Source organism: Squalius cephalus (genome assembly GCF_949319135.1).
Source record: "Squalius cephalus genome assembly, chromosome: 23".
Lineage (NCBI taxonomy): Eukaryota > Metazoa > Chordata > Actinopteri > Cypriniformes > Leuciscidae > Squalius > Squalius cephalus.
Window position 1 is genome coordinate 20,682,974 of NC_137144.1, and position 27,998 is coordinate 20,710,971.

General features: G+C 37.9%; 1 protein-coding gene across 4 annotated transcripts in view; it reads right to left on the minus strand.

The window, feature by feature from the left end:
* agbl1 (AGBL carboxypeptidase 1) overlaps positions 1 to 27,998 on the minus strand; it is a 201,636-nt gene that overhangs the window by 34,922 nt on the left and 138,716 nt on the right. For all 4 annotated transcript variants that reach the window (XR_013819850.1, XM_079859107.1, XM_079859108.1 and 1 more), the window contains 3 exons: positions 4,595 to 4,724; positions 2,311 to 2,442; positions 257 to 433 (listed from right to left, as the gene is read on the minus strand). Coding sequence is in view for 3 of the 4 variants with exons in the window: in XM_079859107.1 (XP_079715233.1) it covers positions 257 to 433; positions 2,311 to 2,442; positions 4,595 to 4,724 (439 nt within the window). In the remaining variant the exon portion in view is untranslated. The remainder of the gene's footprint in view (positions 1 to 256; positions 434 to 2,310; positions 2,443 to 4,594; positions 4,725 to 27,998) is intronic.

Sequence of the window (27,998 nt, forward strand, 5' to 3'; positions counted from 1 at the left end):
TCAAGTTGGAGAACTATCCCTTTAAAAAGTTACATCGTATGAATATGTGGAAGCCTCTAATACTTTTCTCCATCACTTGATCATCATTAGTGAATGAGATGGCGATCTTTGCACTAAAATTCTGCACGCAAGAAAGTGGCACAACCGTTTCGTGAAACCTCTGATGTTTATCGAAAAACTACAAAGTACAGGAAAGTAAAACAGTTCATTCACTAAACCGTGTATTCGACCGACCCTTTCATCTAAAATGGCTAACCTTGTAGATGCCCTGATTGCAGCCGTTGTAAGTGCTTTCCATGGTGTAGCTTCGGAGAACACCGATCTCCCTCCAAACGACCACCCGCGCTGTGGACGCCCGAGACTTCTCCACCAGATAGTTGCAGTTGTTGAAGGAGAACGCAGGTGCTATTCTGTCCAGAGTTTTTGCGATGGTCTGTCGATACAAACAATGCATACGGTTTGAAAAAGTATCATGCATTTCATTGTATTTGCATTTTTATTCCACTGTTTTTAGTTCTAGTTTTGTGTATATTTAGTTTAAGAGACTATTTTGCATAGATGGCAGACATCAGACAGACAGCAGCCAGCGATGCCATTATTTTTCACATTACAGATTCCACAGATTTACATACGCATTTACATGCCTATCCTTTAACTCAATTCGTCACAGCCTGTATGTTGGGGAGAAACTTCCTTGGGCACTAAACTGTTATTGAGATCTCACTCAGTTGTGTAACATTGACAAATCAACTTTTTTTCAGATGTTTCTCCTAAAATAGAAGTAATAAAAATACAAATGAATGAGAATGAACATATAGTAAAGACTAGAGTTGTGAAATTAACGTGAATAAGATCCACTATCAGGCAAAAGTTTGGGGTTAGTAAGATTTTTTTTTAAAGGAGAACTTGGTAACTTTTTTAACTAAATAAAACTGTCATGAATTCATTTGGATGGTTAAACAACCTTTTCTGGTGATATTGGTGACTTTCCCCGCTCCCCCCAGCGTTCCCAGGCGGAAAACCAACCTTGCAACTTGGGGACTACCGTCCCGGCAGCGATATTTTTTTTCCCAGGATGGTAGGGGAAGACTCATGAATATTAATTAGAGAAGTCATCCCTGATTGGTCTGATGACCTACCCCTAACCCCACCCCTAAACCTACCCGCCACTGGGGGTCTGATGATCTACCCCTAACCCCGCCCTAAACCTACCCGTCACTGGGGTTAAGACCAATCAGGGATGACTTCCCTAATTAATATTCATGAGTCTTCCCCTACCATCCTGGGAAAAAAAATATCGCGTCCCGGCAAGATAGAAATTGGAAGTCTCGTGAGAAGCGAGAACGAGAACGAGAACGAGCGCGAAACACGAATTGCTTTACGGCAATTCGACATAAACACACACGCATGTATGATGTATTACCCACCTCGGTAGACATAGCTCCACACGATACAGTTGGCTTGCTCCGATCAAAACAAACGCACATGAGCAGCGGTGGAGAGGGGGAGGAGGCCGCCGCAAGTGAGTTTTTTACGACCGTGTTGTGAAATATACGCCCCCCCACAGCTGTAGGGGGAGCTCGTGGGGAAAACATGCGACAACAAAAGGAAAAATCAGCGAAGAAGTGACTAGAGTTCGCTAGAGTTGCCGAGTTCTCCTTTAAGACTTAAATATTTGTATTCACCAAAAATGTACTTAATTGATCACTAGTGACAGTAAAGACATTTATAATGTTTCAAAACATGAAAAACTAAAGACTATGATTTCCACAAAAATAAATTAGCACAATTGTTTTCAACATTATTCATAAGAAATGTTTTAAAAAAGCAAATCAGCATAATAATATGATTTCTGAAGGATCATGTGACACTGAAGACTGGAGTAATGGCTGCTATGTCATCACAGGAATAATTTACGTTAAAATACGTTACGTTTGATCATTTCTGGAGAATTTGATAAGAAATGATCAAGATCATATTAAACATCACATTTTTGATTGCAGACTGGTTTCTTGGCAAATCTGAGCACAGCTTGAGACATTATTTAGACTTGGGTCAGTTTTTTAAATCACAGCCAATCAGAACATATTATGTTTAATATCCACTTGGCCAATGAGATTTTTCTATGGGCAGAACCAAGCGCAATGACATGGTAACAAAAACCAAGAAATCTAAAAAAAATCATCAAGGGACAAAAACAAAAATTCACCACTTTCTCCCTTTTTATCGTATTATCATCCAGGAGAAACATTTTGAGATATTAAAGATGATCTCATGAATGAATGTCTTTGTTATAGGCAGTAAGTGTACCCTGTATCCCGGGTCTTCTTTTAGGGAGGCCGTGTTAATGGGAGACCCAGACTGCCACAGGGTTTCCTTCATACTGCAGCCGTACAGAAACACATTCTTCTTCCTGGAGTGACCGTGGTAATCGCAAAACACCTGTGGGATGTGATAACACAGCAGTTTTTCAAAAGACATAGAGCAAAAATGGCAAGATTGTGTTGTATTTGTGCGTCTGTGTGCGTGAATAACAGCCAAGGACAAGGAGGTCAAACATCAGGTGGAAACAAAACGTATTGTTTTAGCTTTCCTGACACGACAGCAACACAGCGTCAACTTTAGGCCGAGCGCAACATCATTCATCTTGTGACAAGACACATATACGTGTAAGATGAGGGGAATAAAACGCTAGACAATGCACAGACTCTAATTCAAATGTGGTCTCTTGTTACCACTAATTGGTTGACAGTGCATGTCAGCTTTTTGTAAAGGCTCAACAAGAGGACTCCATCCTCATTCATTAACTGCACAAGTCACATTTTTTTACATTGTAGGTTTTGGAGAAATGACAACGTTCCTTTGACCAGGTACGCTGCATAATTATTACCGTGATCAATTATGAATTGTGGCATAATTGATATGTAAATCTGGCTAATTGTGTCAAAGTATTCGCTAATGTTCTTCGCAACAGGTCAGTACCACTCAATTACAGGCCTGCCAATGGTCGTTTCTGAATCATTTTTTATTCACTTAATTGCATAATTTATTTTAAGATAAATATTTTAACATTCCATCAGTTACAGACCGTTATTTTACTTAAATTTTTTTGGCAAGCATCAGTTTGGGTTGTACTGGAATATTACTTAACCATCTTTAATAGTGTATTCTCTCAAAAGTGTTGGCGAACCTACTTCTGTTGCTTTGTTTTCCCCCCCTGACTTGCATAGATAGGGCAATGGGTCCATTACTCCATTTCCTGAGAAGCTTCTTTTGAAGAAGGACAGGGGGTGGAAAGGGACGGAGGTAAAGATAGATGCTATTCTTTAGTGCTTTAACAGCATCAGAAGAAGCCCAAAGGAACTGGACAAGACTCTATGAATAGACCTGACTAAAAATAAAAAAGCTCTTAATTTTGTTAGGAGACACGAACTAGAGGTCATCTCTTTCTGCAAAATATATAGTTATGGCAGTAGGTGGCAGCAGTGACTGTATTTATTAGTAAGACATTCAAAAACTTTATGAGTGTATTATTACATAATTTACTCAACTGATTCACTCAAAATGCAGATTCCTTCAGGAACAAAACAAGTGACTTTTTATGAGTGAATCACTGAATCCTTTAATCAAATGAATAATTTCAAACATTAATTCTGGAAAGAAACAAGTGACATTTATCATTTATACAGCTGATTTGCTCAAAATGCTGATTACTCCGTGTGTCCCAATTTGCATTCTATACACCTGAAATAGTATTCTGGATTATTAATCTCGAATGCTATATAGGGCAGATAGTATAAAATGGAGGAAAAAGGGACCGTCTTTATCAGCTGTTTAATCATCTACTTTACTGATTCTATCAAAAAGCTGTTTCATCTGGGATTCATTCAAAACCTTGAAGCAGTTTTAAGTCGAACACACCAACTGTCTTTCATGAGTGTGTGATTGAATCCTTTAATCAAGTGTTTCATTCAAAAACATTCATTCATTCAGGAACGAAACAAGTGACTGTCTGTATGAGTGAGTCACTGAATCCTTTACTCAACTAATTTAATTCAAAAACACTAAATAATTTATGCAGTTCGAGAATTATAGAACTAAACCCCTGTCCGTTGTCTTGTCATTGAATTATTAAATAATTTGATAACCCTCGTTTCAATTTATCAGTTGGCTGAGGCAAATTAATAATTTAGTACCTAAATTTAAAACTAAATCTTTGTAAGTGAGGTGCAATGGTAATATATCTATTCTACTCTTCTTAAAAAATATATCTTAATTAGTCACTCATTTAAGTCAGTCTTTCTGACATGATTTCATAACTTGTAATACAGTTCATTTAATTAATTTAATTTAATTTAATTCATTTCTGATCAACACTGAAGTGCTTAGATCCACAGAGGTCTCATTCTTCAGTCTGTATGGTCTAATATCCAAATCGGTCGTACCCAACACACATTTATGGATTTGGTCGCCCCTGACCTGCATTTAGAAGCGGAAAGCTTCAAGATCATGGAGCAATTTCCGGCGGGCCCCTCATGGAACTTTAGGACTCAATAGGTCAGTTACAGTGCAGTGAGATTTAATGGAAACTTACCAGCGGAGTCCTGCCTATGCTGTTGAGGTAATAGAGGAAGCCTTTGGTGTGGTAAATTGTGGGGCTTAAATTAGGGTCCGGCTTCAGCCACTGTCTGTTGAGATCCTCAGCGGTGAGAGAACAGCGATTACTGAAATAAATGAAAAGAAGAGAGATTAAAAAGAACAGAAAGCCAACTTTAAACTAACTAAAAGTCCTATTTGGATTTTATGAGCACTTTAACGATTTTCCAGGGATCAAAGTAACATCAAAAACATCTGAATTTAGAATCCAATATCTGATTCAGCGTACCTGTCTGTTTTAAGACAAGATAACCAATCTGACTCTCTGTGCTTGTCTGTGTACCTGTGTGAATATTAAAAAACCAGTGCAATTGTGACGTTCCCATATCAGCGTCTTCCTTTACAGGTTACTGAAAGGTCGCCGGTGAACAGAGCTATCTAGCACACCACACAACCAGTCTGTTGATTAGAGAGCGAGCAGCAGCTGAGCTTTATCTCCAGACAAAATCCTACTGGCATTTGGAGGCAGCTTGCCAACTATAGACTCCCCCACATTCAGTCCCTGAAAGCCAATTATAAGACACAATGTTCAAACATTAACAAATTGATAGGCCGCGTTTGAAATGGCTGAGCGAGACAGTTGCTCTCTGATCCGTGTGATGATTTCTCTGCATCGTTCTTGATCTGGAATGAGCTAAAGCCTGTAATATTTTAGTAAAACACAATCGGCACCTGAAAATAAATATTCTGCATCAAAAAATTCTGGCTTTTCATCAAATTCTGTGGTTGTTTTCACAGACATTGATAATGGTGGCGCAAAAACAAAAGATGGAAGCTGCAGTCTTTTTTGCCTCTGAACAGTTTGTTCAAACAGACTTTTTCGAAGGATATTAGCGATTAAACTAAGATACTGTTAGATGTATAAGAAATGAAAGGAAAAGCAGAACCGCATCGACTATAAATACAACCCTCTGAAAAGCTGTGGCTCGGTGCTGAATAAGTTTGCGTAAAAAGCCAGAATCTCCAGAGACTTTCATGATAAACAAAAATGCCATATTCGAGGGGTCTGGAGACAAGGAAATTACTGTATTTTGTAGGCGAAAAAACACGCTTGTTCCGGCCAGTTTCCAATGTACCCCAGGGGGCAGCAAAGTGGAAACGGCAAGAAAATTGTTCCTCCTAAAAGCTGTCTATAGTTTAAAATGAAATCAAATCGCTGGCAGATCGGGCTGGGTTTACCCAGTCGATCATTATGTATCAACTGCCTGATATTTAGATCGTAAATATTTGATGAACCAAACTGAGACTTTTGCAACAAACAACATCAATGACTTCATGTTTTTTCCTCTTTTTTTTTTTTCGGGGCACCATTTTGTTCTTGACAGGAATAATTTATGAACACTTCTCTGCTCTTGCGTCTGATGACAACTGAGAGGTGGAACAGTATTTTGTCCCCTTTTATGGTTCAACGAAAACTGACAGTTCCTCTCACACATCCTGCTTTTAAAATGTCTACTTCTCAATATATCACCTAGTGCACTACAGTGCATGACACATTCTGCAGTAGCCCAAAGCAACCCTGGTCTCAAAGGCCAAATATAATTCAAACACAATAGTTCCAGGTTTATTATTTAAGAGAAATAAAAAAATGACATCATCCAATACCAATTAACACATGAACTGAATGTTTAATGGCCATTTTACTCAAACTAACCTAACATTCAATGACATCTCGAAATAGAACACTAATTGGGCATTTGACTCCATCCACCTTAAAAACAGGCCATTTGACCCATGTAGTATAGGCAGTTGACTATCAAAAACAAATCACCTAATGTAATTTGACTCCACCCATCTCAAAAACCAATTGCCTAATGATCATTTGACTCCACCCACCAAAAAACTTCAGGCAATCTTGGTTCCCAAGGTGCTTATCAAATAGTAACTAACCCATGTAGTGTAAGCATTTGACTCCAACTCAAAAACAAAATACTTAATGGTAATTTGACTCCACCCACGTGAAAACAAAACACCCAGTGGACATTTTACTCCACCCACCTCAAAAACTGAATGCCCAATTATCATTTGGTCTTCGCCCACCTCAAAAACTCTTGACTCAACTCGACCTCACAAACTAAATACCCACGGGCCATTTGCTTCCGCCAACATCAAAAACATCCAATCAAATGCCTCCTGACTCATTGACAAAAGCAAACACATTACGCTTCAGCATGCAAATGCTAACTGCACTAGAAACATTTATTTCACAGCGGGCAAGAGCTAGTTAAGACTTTAATTAAGAATACTGTTGTTCAAGTGTATACGGATTATAACACAATCATCATTTATACAGTTTATGATCCAAAAAGTTATAATGAAGCCATTAACGCAAGTCACTCCCCCTTTATAATCACCCGCTGAAAAATAGAAAAGCATTTGATGCTCACTGAGATAAGAAATGACAGAACAGTGGGAGTTTTTGGAGAGAAAACTGCATCTAATACATTTGTTCACATTAACTATTCATAAGGATATGAAGTGGCTGTCAATGAGAGGAATCAATGCAAGTATCACCTCAGAGAGGAAGTGCTGTAGCTATAGTGCTCTGTTGACCAGACACATCACTTCATCCAGAGATCACGCTCAGGTTAGCTACAACAGATAAATAAGAGAATGGGGGGAATTATCAAAGCCTCATCTGGCTTTTCCTATCACTGCCACGCTGATGACACACAACTCTACCTCTCATTCCAGCCTGATGATCCAACGGTAGCTGCTCGCATCTCAGCCTGCCTGACAGACATTTCTGGCTGGATGAAGGAACACCACTTTCAACTAAACCTTACAAAGACAGAGCTGCTTGTGGTCCCGGCCAACCAAACACTACACCACAACTTCTCCATTCAGCTTGGTTCGTCATCCATAACTCCTTCTAGGTCAGCCAGGAACCTTGGAGTTGTGATTGATGATCAATTGAACTTCACAGACCACATTGCTAGAACTGCCTGATCCTGCAGATTTGCCTTATACAACATTAGGAGGATCAGGCCCTTCCTATAAGAGCATGCTACACGACTCCTTGTCCAAGCGCTTGTTCTATCCAGACTGGACTATTGTAATGCTCTCCTGGCAGGTCTTCCAGCTTGCACTGTCAAACCTCTGCAACTGATCCAGAATGCTGCAGTAAGAGTGGTCTTTAATGAGCCGAACAGAGCACACGTCAATCCTCTCCTCACTAAATTGCACTGGTTGCCAGTTGCTGCTCGCATCAAATTCAAGTCACTGGCGTTTGCCTACAGAACAACCACTGGCTCTGCTCCCTTTTACCTAAACTCATTAATTCAGACTTACGTGCCATCCAGGAACTTGCGCTCTGCAAGTGAACGCCGTCTTGTGGTGCAATCTCAAAGAGGCACAAAATCTCTTTCTCGGACCTTTACCATGACTGTTCCCTGCTGGTGGAATGATCTGCCTAACTCAACCAGTGTGGCTGAGTCCGTGGCCATTTTCAAGAAACGGCTGAAGACGCATTTTTTTTCGGCAGCACTTGATGCATTAATACTATCACTTTCTCTTCTATTCTATATCTATTTATAAAAAACAAAAAACAAAAAAACAAATACATGTACTGCGCTAGATTAAACTGGGAAGGGTCAGAGCACTTGCATATTGTTGTCCTATTGTTAGTTTAACTGCTTTTATTGTTCTCATTTGTAAGTAGCTTTGGATAAAAGCTAAATGAATAAATGTAAATGTAAATGTCATCTCGCTCTTCCAGTCACATCCTTCCAATACTGATCTATTTTATGGGTCTAACTGCTAAGCATTATGCAGTGCGATATAGATCTTGTATAATTTGCTTATGATTGATTTGGTAACCATTAGGAAAGGACACAAAAACGATTCCTCAAGCCACCTGATGCAACAATAATCTCAGAAATCGATAAGCAATCCTGGAGTTACTTAAATTATATGATTGTTGTTGTGCAACACTTCTCACCCAAAGTGCTGTTTTTAAATATAATATACGATAATGTGTCTTCTATATATCTATATATGTTTGTGTGTGTGTTTTAGTTAATTAATAAATAAACAAATACACACACACAACTCCATTATCAGACTGTTATAATACTGACACCGTCTTTGGGTGACCGTAAAGTGAAAGACGTGTCCTCTCAGCCGACACTAACTCTTTGAACTCACACACACTATTATACTGCGCACACACAGTCACTTCCTGATCAACTTACTGAAGCAGGACAGTTCAATTTACTCTCATGGTTACAGATAGATCAGTTGGATCAGTCTCGATAGCTTTTCGGCGCCTCGGCTAATGAGGTTATATCCTCGTTTTCTACTCAAATCTCCATCAGCTGAGATGGGCACAATCAGTGACGTTTAGTCGAGCGAGAAGAAAAAGGAAAAGATATCAAAGATGGCAGAGTTGTGAACTGACCGTTTCCAGAAAAAAAGGATACTATGGATGTTTTTGAGCCAATTAAGGTCATCATGGCTGATTGGTTGATGGTACCATAAGAATGCACACACTACAGAGCGTTTTACTAACTAATATATGTCAGAATTTACAATCTAGCAAATATACACACACAAACACACACACATATATATATTGCTGCATATATATATATATACACTCACCTAAAGGATTATTAGGAACACCATACTAATACTGTGTTTGACCCCCTTTCGCCTTCAGAACTGCCTTAATTCTATGTGGCATTGATTCAACAAGGTGCTGAGAGCATTCTTTAGAAATGTTGGCCCATATTGATAGGATAGCATCTTGCAGTTGATGGAGATTTGTGGGATGCACATCCAGGGCACGAAGCTCCCGTTCCACCACATCCCAAAGATGCTCTATTGGGTTGAGATCTGGTGACTGTGGGGGTCATTTTAGTATAGTGAACTCATTGTCATGTTCAAGAAACCAATCTGAAATGATTCGAGCTTTGTGACATGGTGCATTATCCTGCTGGAAGTAGCCATCAGAGGATGGGTACATGGTGGTCATAAAGGGATGGACATGGTCAGAAACAATGCTCAGGTAGGCCGTGGCATTTAAACGATGCCCAATTGGCACTAAGGGGCCTAAAGTGTGCCAAGAAAACATCCCCCACACCATTACACCACCACCACCAGCCTGCACAGTGGTAACAAGGCATGATGGATCCATGTTCTCATTCTGTTTACGCCAAATTCTGACTCTACCATCTGAATGTCTCAACAGAAATCGAGACTCATCAGACCAGGCAACATTTTTCCAGTCTTCAACTGTCCAATTTTGGTGAGCTCGTGCAAATTGTAGCCTCTTTTTCCTATTTGTAGTGGAGATGAGTGGTACCCGGTGGGGTCTTCTGCTGTTGTAGCCCATCCGCCTCAAGGTTGTGCGTGTTGTGGCTTCAGAAATGCTTTGCTGCATACCTCGGTTGTAACGAGTGGTTATTTCAGTCAAAGTTGCTCTTCTATCAGCTTGAATCAGTCGGCCCATTCTCCTCTGACCTCTAGCATCAACAAGGCATTTTCGCCCACAGGACTGCCGCATATTTTTCCCTTTTCACACCATTCTTTGTAAACCCTAGAAATGGTTGTGCGTGAAAATCCCAGTAACTGAGCAGATTGTGAAATACTCAGACCGGCCCGTCTGGCACCAACAACCATGCCACGCTCAAAATTCACCTTTCTTTCCCATTCTGACATTCAGTTTGGAGTTCAGGAGATTGTCTTGACCAGGACCACACCCCTAAATGCATTGAAGCAACTGCCATGTGATTGGTTGATTAGATAATTGCATTAATGAGAAATTGAACAGGTGTTCCTAATAATCCTTTAGGTGAGTGTATATATATATATATATATATATATATATATATGCAACAAAAGCAAGGAGGACAAGTCGGTATTTAGAGTGTGCACTGTTTGGTGGGACACGAAGAACTGCCATTAACGGAAATTGGAAAGTGAAAATTCATTTTCACTTTTGTTTGTACTGTGCTGATGGCATGGATGATAGAGGTTGAGGTCAGAGAAAAACTAGCCGACTCTGTGAGCCCAGATCTGATGATGTAAAGTCTTTCTCCCACACGTCTCCTCTGACTCATCAGTACTTAAGGGAACGGGTATCTTGTTGGTTCACCTTCAAGCTGAAAGTGAAGTGTTATGTTGTATTTCAGCCATCAATAATGGATAGTGCTGTTGGCTATTGTTTGATTCATGGAGAGAAACTTGCCGTCCGGTTTTGACAAGTTTCCTCTTCAGTCTGCGTATAAAGGCCTGTTCACATCAAGTCCAATGTTTCTCAACAATATTGGAGCTTTATTGTTTTTAAACAAATCAATGTTTTTGGATCTTTTTAGAGAACTGACTTGTTTACAGAAATCATTTAACGTTTTATTTTTCTTCCTTAATGGTCTGAAAGAAGGTGCTCACTGGTCACCAGGTATTGTAACCTACAGTACAGAAATATTCACAGAATGAATTAGGAAACATACAAATTACAAACAACTCTTTAGTGAATAATTAAACAAATCTGAATGAATCTTAGGTCAATGGAATCAAAAGAGTCACAGTGAACAAATCTGCATGAATCTTTGGGGAATGGAATCAAAAGAGTCAAGTTACAAAATGAATCAGTGAACAGATCTATGTAAATCTTTAGTCAATGAAAACAAAAAGTCAAGTCACAGAATATAAAGTACTGTATTTATTTATACACAAATATTTGTCATTCTCTGAATGTTTTTATACATCTAATCAGCCCCATTGTGAATGAGTTAATCGATATATTAATCATATAGTGTATTCATTTAAATCATGTCAAAATTTTGACTTTGTGCACACAGGCCATAATTCTGTAAACCTTTAAACTGCACAATGCAGTAATTATGCTCTACCTTTTTAGAAGCACATTCTTATCGGTGGAGGAAGAGGGGCAAGTAAGCGTGAAGTGCATTTATAGTGAATATAGAGAGACGTGACTGTTATGGTAAAATATAACTTTGAAGAGAGGCTGCAGGGATTATCATGTTCATAATGACGTTCCATTCAACAATTAAACTACAGGAATGATGAATTATTAAATGATAGGTGTTATCTTGAGGCAGAGTTTTCCATTTAGTGCTTTTTAAAAAGCAACTTTTGGCATTTGTTTATCAGAACTAATGTTCCTAACAGTGTTTTATAGATGGCAAAGCAGCAGCGCCAAAACAAGTTCTGAAGAGAGGAGCTGCTGGCGAGTTGCTTGTGACTTCAGAACACAGTGATGATTCTGGTCATGAATATTAATTTGGTTAGGTGTTAATAAATGCCACTTTGGGTTACCTAACAACCTAATTAATATTATTTTGCCAAACCTTTTTCTTAAACTTATCATTTTAGAAATCCACGTCCCAGACTATAAAAAATCAAACATGAATTAATTGATCATATGTCTTGCCACCACTTAGAAGATTGGGGGTGATAGAAAATTAAAGAAAATAAATGTATAGCATATATATACATATATATACACACACACAGTACCTAAACTTAACTACCCTACTAACTATTAATAAGCAGTAATTAGGAGTTTATTGAGGTAAAAGTTATAGTTAATAGTTAATAGTGAGAATTGGACCCTAAACTAAAGAGTGATCATTTTTTCTTGTTGTAGTGAATTGTACCGTATTCGTATCGACAGTTCAATATGTACTCGTATCGAACTGTCACCCCAAAACCGAGGTACATACCGATCCGTGACTTCTGTCCCGTTATACAGTATATATACAGTAGTGAGCAAAAGTCTTAGGCACATTAGTATTTTCACCCCAATTTTTTTTCTTTATAAGTTTTAAGCCATTTATTTATATCTTTTGCTGTATTGTGTCAGTAGGAAATATCAGTTTACATTTCCAAACATTCTTTTTGCCATTAATTGTAATAATCCAGTGAGATTTGTGCCTAAAACTTTTCACAGTACTGTAGCTTTGCAGGCAGGTTTCTTCAAGCAACTTGGAAACGTTGACGCAGTTCTGGATTTAGTCTGTCTCAGATTTTTTTCTGTTTCTTCATGTAATCTCAAACGGACTCGATGATGATCAGATCTCCGTGTGGAGCATACCAGCTGTTCTCAGACTCCTAGTGCATTCAAACATCTCACTGGATTATTACAACTAATGGCAAAATGAACATTTGGAAATGTAAACTGATATTTCCTACTGACACACTACAGCAAGAGATATAAATAACTGGCCTAAAACCATTTTTTTGGAGTGAAAATACTAACGTGCCTAAGACTTTTGCACAGTACTGAATATATATAAAGATGTAGCGTTGCTGTCTGTCCCTTTGGGAATTGGTCTAATTTCAAAAATAGAAGTGTTACAATTCTCACATCACTACTTAATGACTGTGAAGACGCAGAAAATCTTTTTTTTAATTAATGATTTCCAGAGTGAAGCTTTGCATCATTTCAAGAATAGGGAACAATCTGTCACCCCAGTGAATAGTGTGGAGTGCTACTGATTGACTGACTCTGCCACAGAAAAACTGTGGAAAAGAAAAATGGAGCACCATCTTTCATAAGCAACAAAACAGGGACATCAGAGAGAAGAGGGAGGCATTAGCTAAACCTTGAGTTCTCATCACAACACATTATGAAAGAAATGAGCAAAATATGGATCTCGCCGCTCAAGGTCACAGAGGATTAGTGTGCAAGTAAAGCCTATGAAATCTGCAAACAATTGTCTTCATAAAGAAAGCATTCTGTTTACATAACATATTCAGGTTTGACAGAAGCATCATGCCCTCTCAGATTTTTGAACTTGATTTTAGAAAAAAAAGAAAAGAAAAAGTATGTTACACCCAGTGTTGAAAAGTTACTTTTAAAAGTAATGCATTACAATATTTCGTTGCTCCCTAAAACGTAACTAATTGTGTTAGTTACTTTTTATGGAAAGTAATTACGTTACTTTTAAGTTACTTTTTCTCACCTAAGCTGGGCTTGCTTGTTTTGTTTTTTTAAATAAAGACATTTTGGAAAATGTACAGACCCTTTCACACCAAAAGTGAAATGAATAAGCCTCAGTCTGAAGGAAATGCAAATTCACGCCTGTACAGTAGAGGGCGAAGCTCAAACCCTTTAGCTGTGCTGCCATTCTGGATTGCAGTAGAATAAAATGCAGGAGAATAAAGTTCAACACTCTTACTTCAGCAATAAAAAACTAAAAATGAAAGACAAATGTGATGTTTATCTAAAGTGATTTTTGCTTATTAGTATGGTTGAATTAGATCATTGAAGGTCAGCAGCAAAGACATTTGTTAATAAAACTACTCAAATGTCCTAATTGAACTAAAGCCTAATCCTGGCTAAGTCTAAACCCTGTCTGTGAAACCAGGCGAAAGTATTTTAGTTTTATTTTACATATTTATTTATTGCAGATGTGCTTTTATTCATTTTGAGGAATATTTAATATGTTTTTGTTCAAGTGAGATGAGTGCTAACATTTAGTTTGAAACGACAATGTTTACACAGCGGCACGCACAACGCCTCATGGGCACAGGAGAGGTGTCAGTCATTAAATGGGAAAACAAAGTAAACTGACTTATTTGAAAAAGTTAATCAGATATTTTATTGTAATTTTAAAAGTAATGCGTTACGTAACTTGAAAAAAGTAATCTGATTACGTAACTCACATTATTAGTAATGCGTTATCCCCAACACTGGTCGCACTATCTGCAGATATTTTGTTTTAAAATAAACATTGTCATTTACCCTATTGTCTCCCTAAACCCATTGGACACAAAAGAAGGTATTATCAAAATGTCAAAGCATTAATGAATGTTTAGTTGTAATTTTGCTCAGATAAAAAAAAAAATTTAAATTACAAATAATGTAAATTATTATATATCTAAATAATAAATAAATTATATTTTAATTGTGATAATTGTGATAAAATATGATAATGTATATACATAAAATAAATATGGATTTGAACCTGCATCCCCTTGCACACTAAACAAGAACTATAGCACTTGACTAAGTCCTTTATGACACTGATTAACTTGAGTAACAGTAAACAAGACAAGAAAACCGAAATTTTTGGTTTACTTCCAGAAAATGTGTCAAATATTTGTTCTTTTTGTATTGACATATCTGTGCTGAATTACCTTGGCTCTGCAAGTTAGATTCCTCAGACTTCCTCAAACAATCACGACACATTTACTTCCTTAAACAGTCACGACACATAACTTTACTTTCCGTTAACCTTGAGCAATGAAAATTCGATGCTTTTCTTATTGTTAGTAGTGACTGTCTTTTTTTTTGCTTCTAAATTAAATATAATTTCCAATACAACATATGCCTCTTTAGTCCCTCATCCCCATTCAAAGCTCCGGCAAAACTATTGTTCCAGTGCGGCTACATGACTGACGTGTCCCTCAGGACAAATCCTAGGGAATGAGACGGGTGAGCAGATGTAGGACACGAGCATAAATGACAGCTACAACAGAGACTCTATTTGGTTAAAAACGGCTTTGGTGTTAATATAACCAATTAAGCAATTCCTCAAGCACTGAGTTCAACATCCGTCATAACCGATGAATTCATAATGGATTTTGCCAAGCAGATTTTACATTGAACATCAAGTGGCCACACAACACAGTACCAAAATGGTTTATCGTACAAAGGTAACAATAATGGCTTTAAAATCAAACATTTACATCTATTAATATTACCATGAACATGAAAAAAACTAAAAATGGACACTTTGGTTACTAAATATGCCATATTTTCCATTACTTTCATGCTAAGCAATCTGTCCATGTTGACATAGATGCATAATTTCTGAAGAATGTGCATTGAGCTAATGAGAAAGGAAGCACTTTCTGCTCCCACTTAAACATTTAAGAGCCTAATTATTATGCTACCCAAAATATACATGAAAATAAACCTATTTGATTTTTTAAAGGGATAGTTCATTGTCATTGTCAAATAATTGTCAAATAGTCATTTACTCAACCTCACGTCATGGAACACAAAAGACATATTTTGAAGGATGTTGTTATATTGTTAGTTTGAATGCTTCTATTGCTCTCCTCATTTGTAAATGAGTAAATGTAAATGCAATGTCTTGGAAAATGTTTTGTCCAGGGACAATGAAAGCCAAATGGGGTCAAATGTTGTTTGTACCCCAACATTCTTCAAAATATTTTTTGTGTTCTGCAGGGGGAAAAAAGTCACACAGGTTTGAAACGACTTGAGGGAGATTAAATGACAGAATTTTCTTTTTTTCAGCGAACTATCCCTTTAATTGCATTTATTCTTGTTTTTTGGTTTTCAACCCACCAGTTGAGAACCCCTGACAAGTTTCATCAACCGAAAGGCTATATTGATTTGACTAGCCTAAAATATCCATCCACGCTGAATTCAGTCTGCATTTCAGCATAAATGGACCACGTAGGTAGCATGAATCCTACTGTAGTAGCGTATAATTCAGCTGTCAAACATGACCTTCATGCTTCCTACGTACTCTTCCAGAACGCTTCATATTAGCTTGTGTGTGGCACTTCTAAAGCGCAAGGTAATCAGCATCAGTGACAGGCCAACACAAACCAGCCACTTGCCACTTCCAGACGCCCCCTGCTCCTATACCGGAATAGAAGCGTCATTCAGGTCTGAACGCCTTGCCTACACGTTCCTCAAGCATCTGCACTGCCAAACCCTGTTAATATCCATCAACATAAAAGGGAGATGACACCTCTTTCAGAAATGTGAAATGAACGTAATGCTCTCCTTGGCTGCGGCTAACATACACGGCTACCGATTACCAGCGATTTGTCACCGCTGGGAGGTCCCCGCATTGGGCGCCACATGCTCCTGCTTTTCCCCTAGACAGAAATAGTATCTCTAAAGTATCCTATGCTCTTCCTTCCAGTGTTAATCTTAAAGAATGGTGTTTAATTGCAAGTATCGAGCGTGAGAATGGTACTGGTGGTATTTCTCCATTCATAATGATGATTTCTAGCCAGGAATCAAAACGCCTTTTTGTTGTGCACGACTGGGCAGCGCGGCATTATCACCAGTGCAGATTGCATAAGGGAGATCTGAAGCGGCCTTGTCTTGAATATTCATGTTTTGCTTATTAATGCCTGCAGGGCACACAAATTCTCCAGGGGGAGACGGAGTCATATGAGCTTGTTTAATATCCCCCTTTTGTTTGGCGTGGCAATTATAGAAAATGAAGCAAATACAAAGTCGTTGAAGCTCGATCGACTCGCTCGCTTGTGAATTCAAATATTCATGATGAACTTGGGGGAAAAAGTAAAATAAAGCGGTCATTTCATATTCCCTTTGTAATAAGGACTGGAATCTTCATTACACACGCTCGGTATTATAATTTCATATATTGTGCAAGATGCCAGAGTATGATAAAATATTCAATTATATTCATAATGCATAGAAGAAAAATACTACCATGGCAGCAGAAAACCGCTTTTGAGTTCAAATAATCAGGAATTGGATTATGGTACTCTGGAAACATGACACCCTATTTTATTTGACGTGAATGAAAACAAGGCTGTGATGCAGTGTTACTATGTTCACCTAATATAGCGAATTTGTGCTTGTTTCTTCATAAAGTCAATTTTAAGGAAGTCATGGGATCCACAACTTTTGACTGTGATTAATAATTTGGCAATATCCAAAAGCAATAGTTTGCCATTTTCTGTTTCTATTTTCCCCAGCCCCTCACCTACCCCGATTTTCAATATTATATTTTTTTTCAAAAAATAAAATAAACGGTATATTTTACTTTTTTCTGCTGTAGCAATCAAAAATGCAAGAAAAAAAAAAAAAATCTCCAAATCTCTTCTCACCTTCCTAAAGGCATTACAAAGTGCAGTACAGACAGCTAGAAATCCCTCTTGCTCACTTACTGCATGTATGTGTGTTCAATACTGAAAAGAGAAGCACTCCTCACAACATCTACTGTAAAATATTCCCACACACCAGCACACATGATCGCCCACACACACACGCTCTTATCTTTAAGAACGCGGAGGTTCACTTTGGCTTAGAATAATCACGTCAACCGCCGTCTACGGCCAAGCGGTCACACCGTGGAATTCAAATGAGCCCCATGTAAAATACACAGGTTTCAGCTTCATTTAAATAAACAAGCAAGTTTAACACTATGCCTCGCTCTTCAAAGGCATCTCATTACAGTGTCTTTGTTGAAAACAATATTATTGTTTAGGCTTGTAATTTATTAATTCATCTCTTTTTATTCTTACGAATTCCTAATATTTTCCATTGCAGCAGTGCAGCTGCTTTTGTAATCAGATGTTTTTCAAACCTCAGAAGAAGAAATAAGATCAAATATGTTGAATGATTCACAACTTAGGTTTTAAGCCACTGCTGGTGCGAAACGATGTGTTTCAAAAATATGCAGGATAGTGCAGAATTATGCATATTCAGGGGTGATGTTGGATCAAGTGCTTACACATTCAAAACTCCCACAAACACAGGGTTCAGGTCATTGTTTGGTTTCACAAACGAGAAGTCAGGAGCTAAATAACTAAAAATAAAATGCCCAAAAATATTCATATGCAGTATATTATATCAGGAACATACTCTACGCATATATGCAAATACAGACACAAATGCTCGTGGTCTTCTAGTACATACTTAACGTGTTCTTGTGGCAGTAACAAACTCCAGTACTCAAGGGGGCGCCAGAGTTACCTTCAAATCTCTGTGGCATTAAACTAAGGGCTGCGTATCAAATTTGGTGATAGCTGAGCACATATTTAATAAGAACAATAGTAATTTCTTGCTAGAAATGACATCAAAAGTGGACAAATTTGGTCAAAAACATACATTCACACAAAAACCATCAGCCGCAACTTTCAAACTAATTTGATTTGTCTACTCCCCATTCTATTGCCCTATTACTGATTTCCCACTGAACCAAATCTGCTGTGATTCACTACTCGGTCATTTGTCGATGTGACCGTTATGATTAAACAATAATGTTGCAAAAGCCCCTTGTGGTTTTGTAATAAAACACATTCTGGCACATTTCAGAACACAACAACACATGAAATCGAGAAGTATTTGCGTTCACGTAATTGTGTGTAGTATGTTTCATGCCTTAACATCCCAAAGCTTCAAGTCCTCATTTCATCTCAAGCTCCTATGAAAAATCAGAAATAGTAAAGCCTTTTCTGATAGTATGCGTACCAGCAATCTGTCTACATTTGGGTTTCTGCAACAAGCTTCAATTTGCCTAGGCAATAGAGACTTACAGTGTCATTAGAAGTATTATGTGTTACTGACATGAAGCTGTCGCTTCACATTTACGACTAGCGGAAGTTCTGTTCTGCTGGGTTAACTGGGGTTGCTGGGTATTCATTTGGCTCTTTTGATGTGAACAGAACAGGCTAACATCTAGATAATAGTTTGTTCTCATCTCAGACATAATACTGATCCTCATTTTAACGCTTTGAGATGAAAGCGACGTCAAATATGCAAGTTTTGTTGCTACCTGTTAATTCTTGACACTCATCTGCTAAGTCTAAGAAGCATCAAAACAACTAGCATGACAATCCAGCACAACTGAAGGATTAAACGCTTATTTTGCTCTCAAATGAAATGCAAGCTAAGCTACATCTATCATTTGCGAAATGACAGTTTTATCATACATTTACACTCCTACATTTGGCTTGTGCCTGGCAATCACTGGATCGGAGTTTAGTCCCGGGAAGTTCTGTACGAGTTGAGGGGGATAAAGCGAAGTGCTTCGCTTACTCATAGCACTCAGTGTTATCTTGCCCGGACAGCATGGCTGTAATACTGGCTTATGTCTAGCTGTATAAAAATCTAAACACATACGTGGCAATGTTATTGTACAGTTCAGGTGCTTTTGCCAATAGAGGACAGAGCATTTTGTGAGGCCTGCAGTTTTATTCAGATATACCTCGCTGTGTCTTAATTTGTCCCCAGGCAAGAGTTGGCAAAGGAACAGAACTTCTTCCTGAGGTGAAAAATAGGCTGGACTCAACTGAAAACACAAGGCAGTGGTCATATTAAGAAGAAAATTAAGACCAAACAACAACTGCCCTCTTATTTCAGGTAATATTAATACAAAAATTAAGCTTAGTAATAAAAAACGACACTCAACTCTTTTAGAATGATGCCATTCCTAAAACAATCACAGCTAAATTATAATAATAATATAATAATTATAATAATAAAAAGACTCTAATGTTCACAAATACGTCCATTTCTACAACTAATTTCAAGTGATACAGAACAGCTTTAGTCACCACCATGAAATCAAAATAGACAATTCTTGTTTTTATGGATATTGCAGAATTTATTATAAATGATTTATCCGTGCACATCGGATAAATATAGTAAAAAAAATAAATATAAATATATATATTTTTATTTTATTTTATTTTTTTATTTATTGATTTATTTTTTTCTTGCTCAAGAAGCCATTTCACTTGAATATACATCCCAATTGGAAAGAAAAGACTATTGCAACTTCTATTTCGCGTCGACTTTAAAGCACTAGTTCACCCCAAAAAGAAAACTGTCATATTTGATTTAACCTAGAGACTTTAGCAGAAAATCTACGCTGCTCTTTTCAAAATGGTTGTCGAATTCCAAAAATTACAAATAAAATGGCCCACAGAAGTAGCCAATACAACTTGTGCTCTATATTAGTCTTAACAATTCAATAGGTATATATGAGAAACAAACTGAAATTTAAGCCATTATTCCCTAAAACTTCTTCTCCTCCAGTGTAGCTCTCAAATTTTGAAACTTTCAAATATTTCATGTCAAGATGTGTCGTACCAGATTTGACGGCGACAGAACCCTTGAGCTGTACTATACATGAATGTACACAAACAAAAAGTCATACAGGTTTGGAACAGCATGAGGGTGAGTAAATGACAAATTTCATATTTGGGTGAACTATCTCTTTAAAATGTGTCATCATGTATTGTTTGATAATACTAAGTATTAAGTTAACCAATTTCTTTGCTAACTTTCCTTCCCACTTTACTTGAGGGGTACTAAAAGTGTGTATTCTCCAGGATCCACACTAAATTATATTGTTTTGAGTTTCGCAGGTCTGAAAACATTAGCAGTCCAGCCTGGAGCAAAAAGCAACAGAGAAGTGCTTCTTCCTGCCTGGATATAATGAGCACTGTATTTTTAACATTCATTGATCTCACCAAATAAGAAAGAGGAAGGAAGAGGAATTCACATTGTCATTTAATTTTATGATTTTTTTTATGACCCATCTATGACCTCCATGGTTTAATTGACAAGTTTTTGCCAACAAAATAACATGGTCTATTCAAATGAGCTCTCGAATTTGGGACTTGGAAAAAGCACAGCATGCTCCACAACTGCGGGAGATTAATTGAGTAAAACGACAAGGTTTGATCAAAACCGAGGGTGCCTATTACAGGAAGTGTCGGCTTGCAGTTAAATCCAGAAGAAAGGCACACACTATTACCGAAAATCATAGACAAGCGGTCTCAACTAGAGGGTTGTGCTAACATGCTAATAAAATGCGACTAACCATGTAATTGTACATACCACTGACATAGAGAACAGCACTTAAACTGACCAACTTAGTATAAAAAATAAAATGATAATAAACAAATGTAAATAAATAAGCAAAATACTATTATAACAAACAAACAAACAATTTTATAATAAAAAAATCAACAAACTAATAAAATAAAAAATATACTAAAACAAAATGAACAAACAACCAAAATAACTAATTTAATAATAAACATTTAACAATTTAAAATAATGCTTATAAATTATAGTAAATAAACAAGTAAATAAAATTAAAAACTACAAAAATAAGCAAAAAAAAAAAAAAAAAAATTACAATTAACTAAAATAAATGAATAACACTAACATAAACAAATACACTTTTTTTTCTCCAGCATTTCCAGAATGTTACCGAATATATCTGAGTATGCAGGATGCATCCACTTGGTTTAATCCACTTATACTGCATTATATTTCATGAGATATCATATTTTCTTTCCATACGTCAGCATGGTAGCAGAAGGGAAACAGATGCTACGTAATGAATCTGCATTGCATCCGCTAGAGTTTTTATTAATCCGGGTCATCGTAGAATGCCTGGTGGAATTTAGTCATAAGCCACCGGACTGTGCTTTCCATCTGTTGACGTCGTTTCAACACACTTCCGAGTAGCTGTGTCTCCATCAGACAGCTGATAAAGCCAGTGAGATGAGTGGTGAAGCGTCTTCAACAAATAGAAAACAAAAGGTCAGTTTGCTAATGAATAAATTCTTCCAGACGTTTGAATTTGTATCGCAGCTCTGACCGGCTCTCATGCCAGCCCATTCTGTCTCTGCGTGTGCAATTTCCTGTGACGCTCAGCAGGCCATTTCTCAAGTCCTTATCACTCATATGTCCTAACGGTGATGATAATTACAACCCGCAAATAACGTGTGGCTTATACCCGCTGACACAGCAGGCCCGCTTTGAAGACAACCAATACAAGCAGTTTAATAAACAATACCTCAATGGTGTGCAACCGCTTCTGGATTCATTGACCTGCGAAATTGTCATTGCCTCCACTTATAAAGCATGACAGTCCCTTGACCTCTTTTGCCACGAGTCACCTTGTGAACAATAAACGGGATCCTGCGTAGATAAACTTGCTGGCATTGAACAATTACTGGTGTTCTTACCAAAGCAATAGGGAAGTTCATGAAAAAGGAGGGAAAATGTCAGCTTCATGAATTGTCATTTTGAGACGAATCTTTACAATGAATAAGTATGGTCTGAATGTTTAAATTCGCTTATGATTTTAAAGAGGATGTTGGGGCAAAAAGTAAGTTACGATTATAGACAAGTAGCAGAAATGTTACACACAATTCAAATTGTTCAAACGAATTGATTCACGGAAATGAATCACTGGAGGAGGATGTTTAATGGTGGGGGCTGGTGACAAGGGCCTTGAGATTAGACCCAAGACCCTCTTTCCATCTCATCATGGCCCATCCATTGTGACTGATCAACTGCCCCAGGGTGCAATGTGTTACGTGGGCCTTGCTGCGTTGATTTCTGTTAGACTCTAGTGTAAATTGAATGGATGGAGCTGCCAGCTCAATCCTAATCTTGGAGCCAACAGCAGGTCCCTCAGCCTCTGACAGCCAGATAGCTTGTGGAACAAGGTTTAAAAAAAAAAATTGGAAAAAACGGTTGAGCCCACACCAAAATGTACACTTTTCTTTCAGAATGGGGGACAGCCTAAATCAAAATAAGGTAAAATGTATCTTGCATACCACCCAATCATAAAGGATCTTGAAAAGCATTAAAGTATGAAAAGTTACATGCCGGTCGCTATCTTCGGTCAATTTCATTATCCTCCTCATCTTTTTCCCCTCAATGACAAATGGACCATGCTGTGCTCTCTCGCAAAGATAAGCTCAGGATAGTATTCTTCCATCATCTTTTTCAGTCAGCTTTGATTTGGCTGATGCTTCGCTGCGTGCTTTGAAATTTCCCTGTCCTCAAGCAATATCAAGTGTGAACTTTTGTTGAAGCAAATATTCATTCCTCTACATAAAAGTGCAAAACAAACATCTTTTCATTTTACTACATCTCACAAAACATCCAATCCAATATGGAACAAATGCATCACCTTGAAGTGTATTTGAAGGTGATTTGTTTATTAAGCCCAGGCTCAAAACTTGATGCAACAACCGTCATGCTCATCTTGATTAAATTCCGTTCTCAACAACTCAGACAAAATGTAAATTCTGATATTATTTATGGATCCTCTCAAATTCAAATAAAATGGGTACTGGAGCTTTCAAGGTTAAAAAAGAAGCTAAAAGCATCATTAAAATGCATACGATACCTTATGATATATTTGTGTGATTAGTCAGTGAAAATCTCAAAATTGTGAATTAATTTAGAAAGCCATACTGAAAAAAACCTCTCAGAAATTACTCAGAAATTGCTAGTGAATTATATATATATATATATGTCCTGTAGTCTGAGCCCGGCTTAAGGGTCAGTAAATTACTACATTTTCTAAATGAGTAGATTTCTCGATTTTGGGTGGAATATCTACCTTTATGTCAGTGAATATAGTTACGGAACCAGTGGTACCAAAAGAGGACATCACAATTCACTGCACATGGCGTTAGTATTAACTGACTTTTCTCCCTGGCTTTGTGCATCTTTATTAGGTAACACAGCTGCTTCCATGGAAGCCATTAGAATCCCATCGACACATTTGGTGTAGTAAACATAGATAATCAATAGCTTGAATTTATGGTCGCTTAGAAAAAATAATCAGCATACATCAGCACTCTGATAATAGGGGACGGTTGGCTCCAGATACAAGCGTAGAACACAAATGGATAGATTATAAAGCAGAAGGTCAGACGCTCGATACGGATCAAGCATCGCTCCCTGGAGATATTGCACTTCAAGGTGTTGGTTACGTTTAATTTACCTTGTGCGGTATGGATAGTGACATCTTTGTCTAAATAAATCAGCTGATGTCCGTGGTCGTGCTCCTTCATCCGATCAGGCAAGTGGATCATCTTCACGCCTCTGGTTTCGACCACCAGAAAAGCTCTTAGATAGATGTCCCTAGGTCACAGCCATTCGTTCTGGATGGGGCGATTTCTTCAGTTGTGCGTGACCTCTCCATCCCCCTCCATTTTAAACTCCTTCATCGTGTTTCTCTTTTAGGATGACATCCAGCAGCTCATGAACCTGAGAGCTCACCGTGAGAGATTTCAAAACAACGAGCGCCTCCACATGTGAGAAATGTGTCCGTTCAGCAGCCTGTAGGCCTGTCTGATGAGTGGGCCTGAATTACGCCTCACACTGGTCAACCAGTGTCTTTTGAGACCATTGATTGTTGGCACATATTATGGCTTCAAAGTCTCTTAAAACTACCAATAAGGGCTAAAACCAACAGAAAACCTCTTTAAAGACAACACAATAAATAATAGTGGTTGGATAGAGCGTAAACAGTGCAGTAGGTTATTTTCTAGTCATTAAAAAAGGAAAATAAATGGAAATAAATTATTTGAAACCAAAATAAATTCATTTTTTGGACAAACACAAACACCACCGATAGATAGATAGATAGATAGATAGATAGATAGATAGATAGATAGATAGATAGATAGATAGATAGATAGATAGATAGATAATCTCATAATGTTACTTAATATCTGAATATTGTGACATTTTATTCTAAATTTGGTTAAAAAAAATCCAGATCTTATTTTTCACATTATCACCAAAATGTTATTTTCATCAACTAGCCATTCGTAACCATTTCAGGTGGTTATCAAGTGTGGTATGATTTCAGGTATATGACTAAACCGTGTTTAGTCCAAATAAACCAAATAAAACTAAACTGTGTACAAATTAACACTGGGTGGCCATCATCTGTACCAAAGCAACTCAGAGGAAGAGAGAGAGAAGGAAGAGAGGAGGTGAAGATGGTGGGGGCTTGGCTGAGGGTAAGTTGGCTGTGGTCACTGTTACCCCAACGGAATGATGAACAGCACGGGCCAATATCCATTTTTCTTCTACCTGTCTGCCTCCAGCCCACGGGGGCCTCCACAATATGTCACTGTCGCATACTGGACTGCCCCCATGCATCAAAACGTTTTAATACAGCTCAGCCCACTTCCAACCATCTCCAGGTTTGGGTTCATGGACGGGAAACCGCCCCCGATCTGTGTTTGTTTCATGTGCGACACACTATGAATTAGAGATGTGACGGTGATAATATTCTCCCACCGGTTAATCGACTCGTGACAACACCGGTATTACCGGTTTCACCGTGGGGGTGGGGGGTGTTAGAGTGATGTAATTTTTTTTTTTACATGGCGTCAATTCATCATTCGTATTGAGTTTGATTGACATGCGATCTGACCAATCAAATTCCACCATTTTTGTGCGACAAAGCAGTCAGAAGAATTGTTTATTAACTTCGGTGGATTTGAACTTGGCTTTAACTGAGGCAATCTGTCACGACACATTAAAGAGCCAAAAAACGGTAGGCCTGTTTTATTTTTGTTTGACTGACCAAATTTGAAAGTTGAGACTTTGTTTCATATAATATTACCTGCTCGGTCCTGTATTTCAGCGCGTTGTCAGTGTCCTCTATTTTTCACTGCTTGAGATCGTGTTGAGAACAATAACGCCCTATTTGAGGGTATAGGGCGCGATTTCGGATTCAACCACAGTGTTTTGAATGGTGGGTTCGTTATTCGTTAATTCATGAAAAACGCAACAACAAAACGGACATTTTGGCATTATTTGTGTGTGTTATGTTTTGTTCAAGGCCGAAAAGTGAACTCGATACTGACGCGCGTCTTTCCCGTGTGTGTGTGTGTGTAATATGCAGGACTTTACAGCGCGGTCTCTTGTTTTGTCGCGCTTGAATGGTTGAGCGTGATCATACAACGCTAGTCAACTGGTGACAGAAAATACGGATACAGTGTAATTGCTTTAAAAAAAATTTTTTGCGGTGCTGCGGTGGGCAAGTGACGAAACCGATGTTGCGACTGAACACCGTGTAACACCGGTAACACCGACTATCGTGCCAAGCCTACTATGAATGAATCAATCCATGCTTTGGTGCCTTTACATGTACAATAAAATGATCACCTCATTCCCGGTGAGAACAAATATCGCTCAGACCGTCTCATTGTGAGATGTTTTTGACCGTTTTGTTGTTTTTTTCAAATTGTCTAGGGGAAAAATATACGAATGAAAGGAAAAGAACAAACAACGAGGCCGGAAATGAGTGGCTGCAGGCATTGGAAAACAGGCTGATAGGACAGATGGGGCGTGCGCTGGAGATTACAGAGACTGTTTAAACAAAAACGGTTTCCATGTTTCCAGAGGGAACAATGGGAAACAAATCCTTGTTAGGAGGGATAGTTCTTTTTTTTTTTTTCGTTAGGGGTGAGGGCCAGCGGGATAAGGCCTGAGGGTAAATTTTATATTATACAACCTTAGCATCTTTAATCCAGCTAGGTAGATATTAATGAATCAAGGGAAATAGCTAGAAATGTAGAGCAAATTCAAGGCCAGTTTCAGAATGAGAAAAGCACAATATTACACCCCACTTCCTCTTGTGCAGCAGGTGCCGTGTCTATCCAGCCAGCCAATACCTTGAGAATAAAGCCAGAATCTGCGTCAGCACCAGCAGCTGAACAGGGTCAGGCTATCTTACATTTCCTGTCTGAGGAGGGGAAAGTGTGTTTCACGCCCCAAGAGCAGCCAGAAAAAGCGTACATTGCCAGGACCAAATATTTCAGAGTTCATCTCGCTTTACAGAGCTGAATCATTTCCATTGACATGACAGTATTGTACTCCATGTTCCTGACAGGGGTAAAGAATATCCCAGCTGGGTTATTTCATTACCTGAAAGCTGTCACCAGAGAGTTTCTGAGTGTCAGCAACAGGCAGAAAGTTGCTGAATTGAATTAGCGCCAGGTGTGGTGCTGGGCACAGCTAAAACCGACTTGCCACGGTCACGGAGTACATTTGGGCGTGGGCAAGAAAAGGAACACTTTACAGAAAGTTGCTTCCGGCTGAATTGAACATGATTTTTTTTTTTTTTTTTTAATGGAGCTGCATACGCTTCATACTAGTTCTAAATATCAAGGCCGATATTCTTATGAATTCTGATTTACTAAAAGGTTTGCAGGCAGAGCAAAGTGACCCAAGAATGATTTTTTTTTTCTCATAAGAAGTGAAAGTCATGCCATTGAAAACCATGAAGTAGATTAGCTGATTTATATGAACTACACTAATATCGCTAAACAGTTAAATACAACTTTCTCAAATACCTTTATATTATTATGCAAATGTTTAGAAATTAATGTAAATATCTAGATGTTTTTGGCCAAACAGCCTGTTCCGTGTGCCACCAATAAAACATTTAAATAATAATGATAATAATAATAATAAAATGAAAAGAGAAGTAAACAAAAAATAAAATAAAATAAAATAAAAATGTAAAAACAAACAGTTAATTAAAATAATATATAAAAGTAAAATATAAAATAAAATAATTCACATTGGTCTGGAACACTCGAAAGCAGAGTAAAACATCATCGCAGCACTGTTGGTCACTTGGCCTCTCAAATGATGACCAGAACCATTGTATAGTGTAATTGAATCAATAACTAAACATTTTGTGTATAAAAAAATGATAAAATAAATACTCAAATTGGCTCCATTTCCCACCTCAGTTCTTAAAAATTCGGCTGACTAATGTCATCTACTTAAGGAGACAAAACATCCAATATGCACGTTCAAGTTGCTAAATTGTGTACCTGAA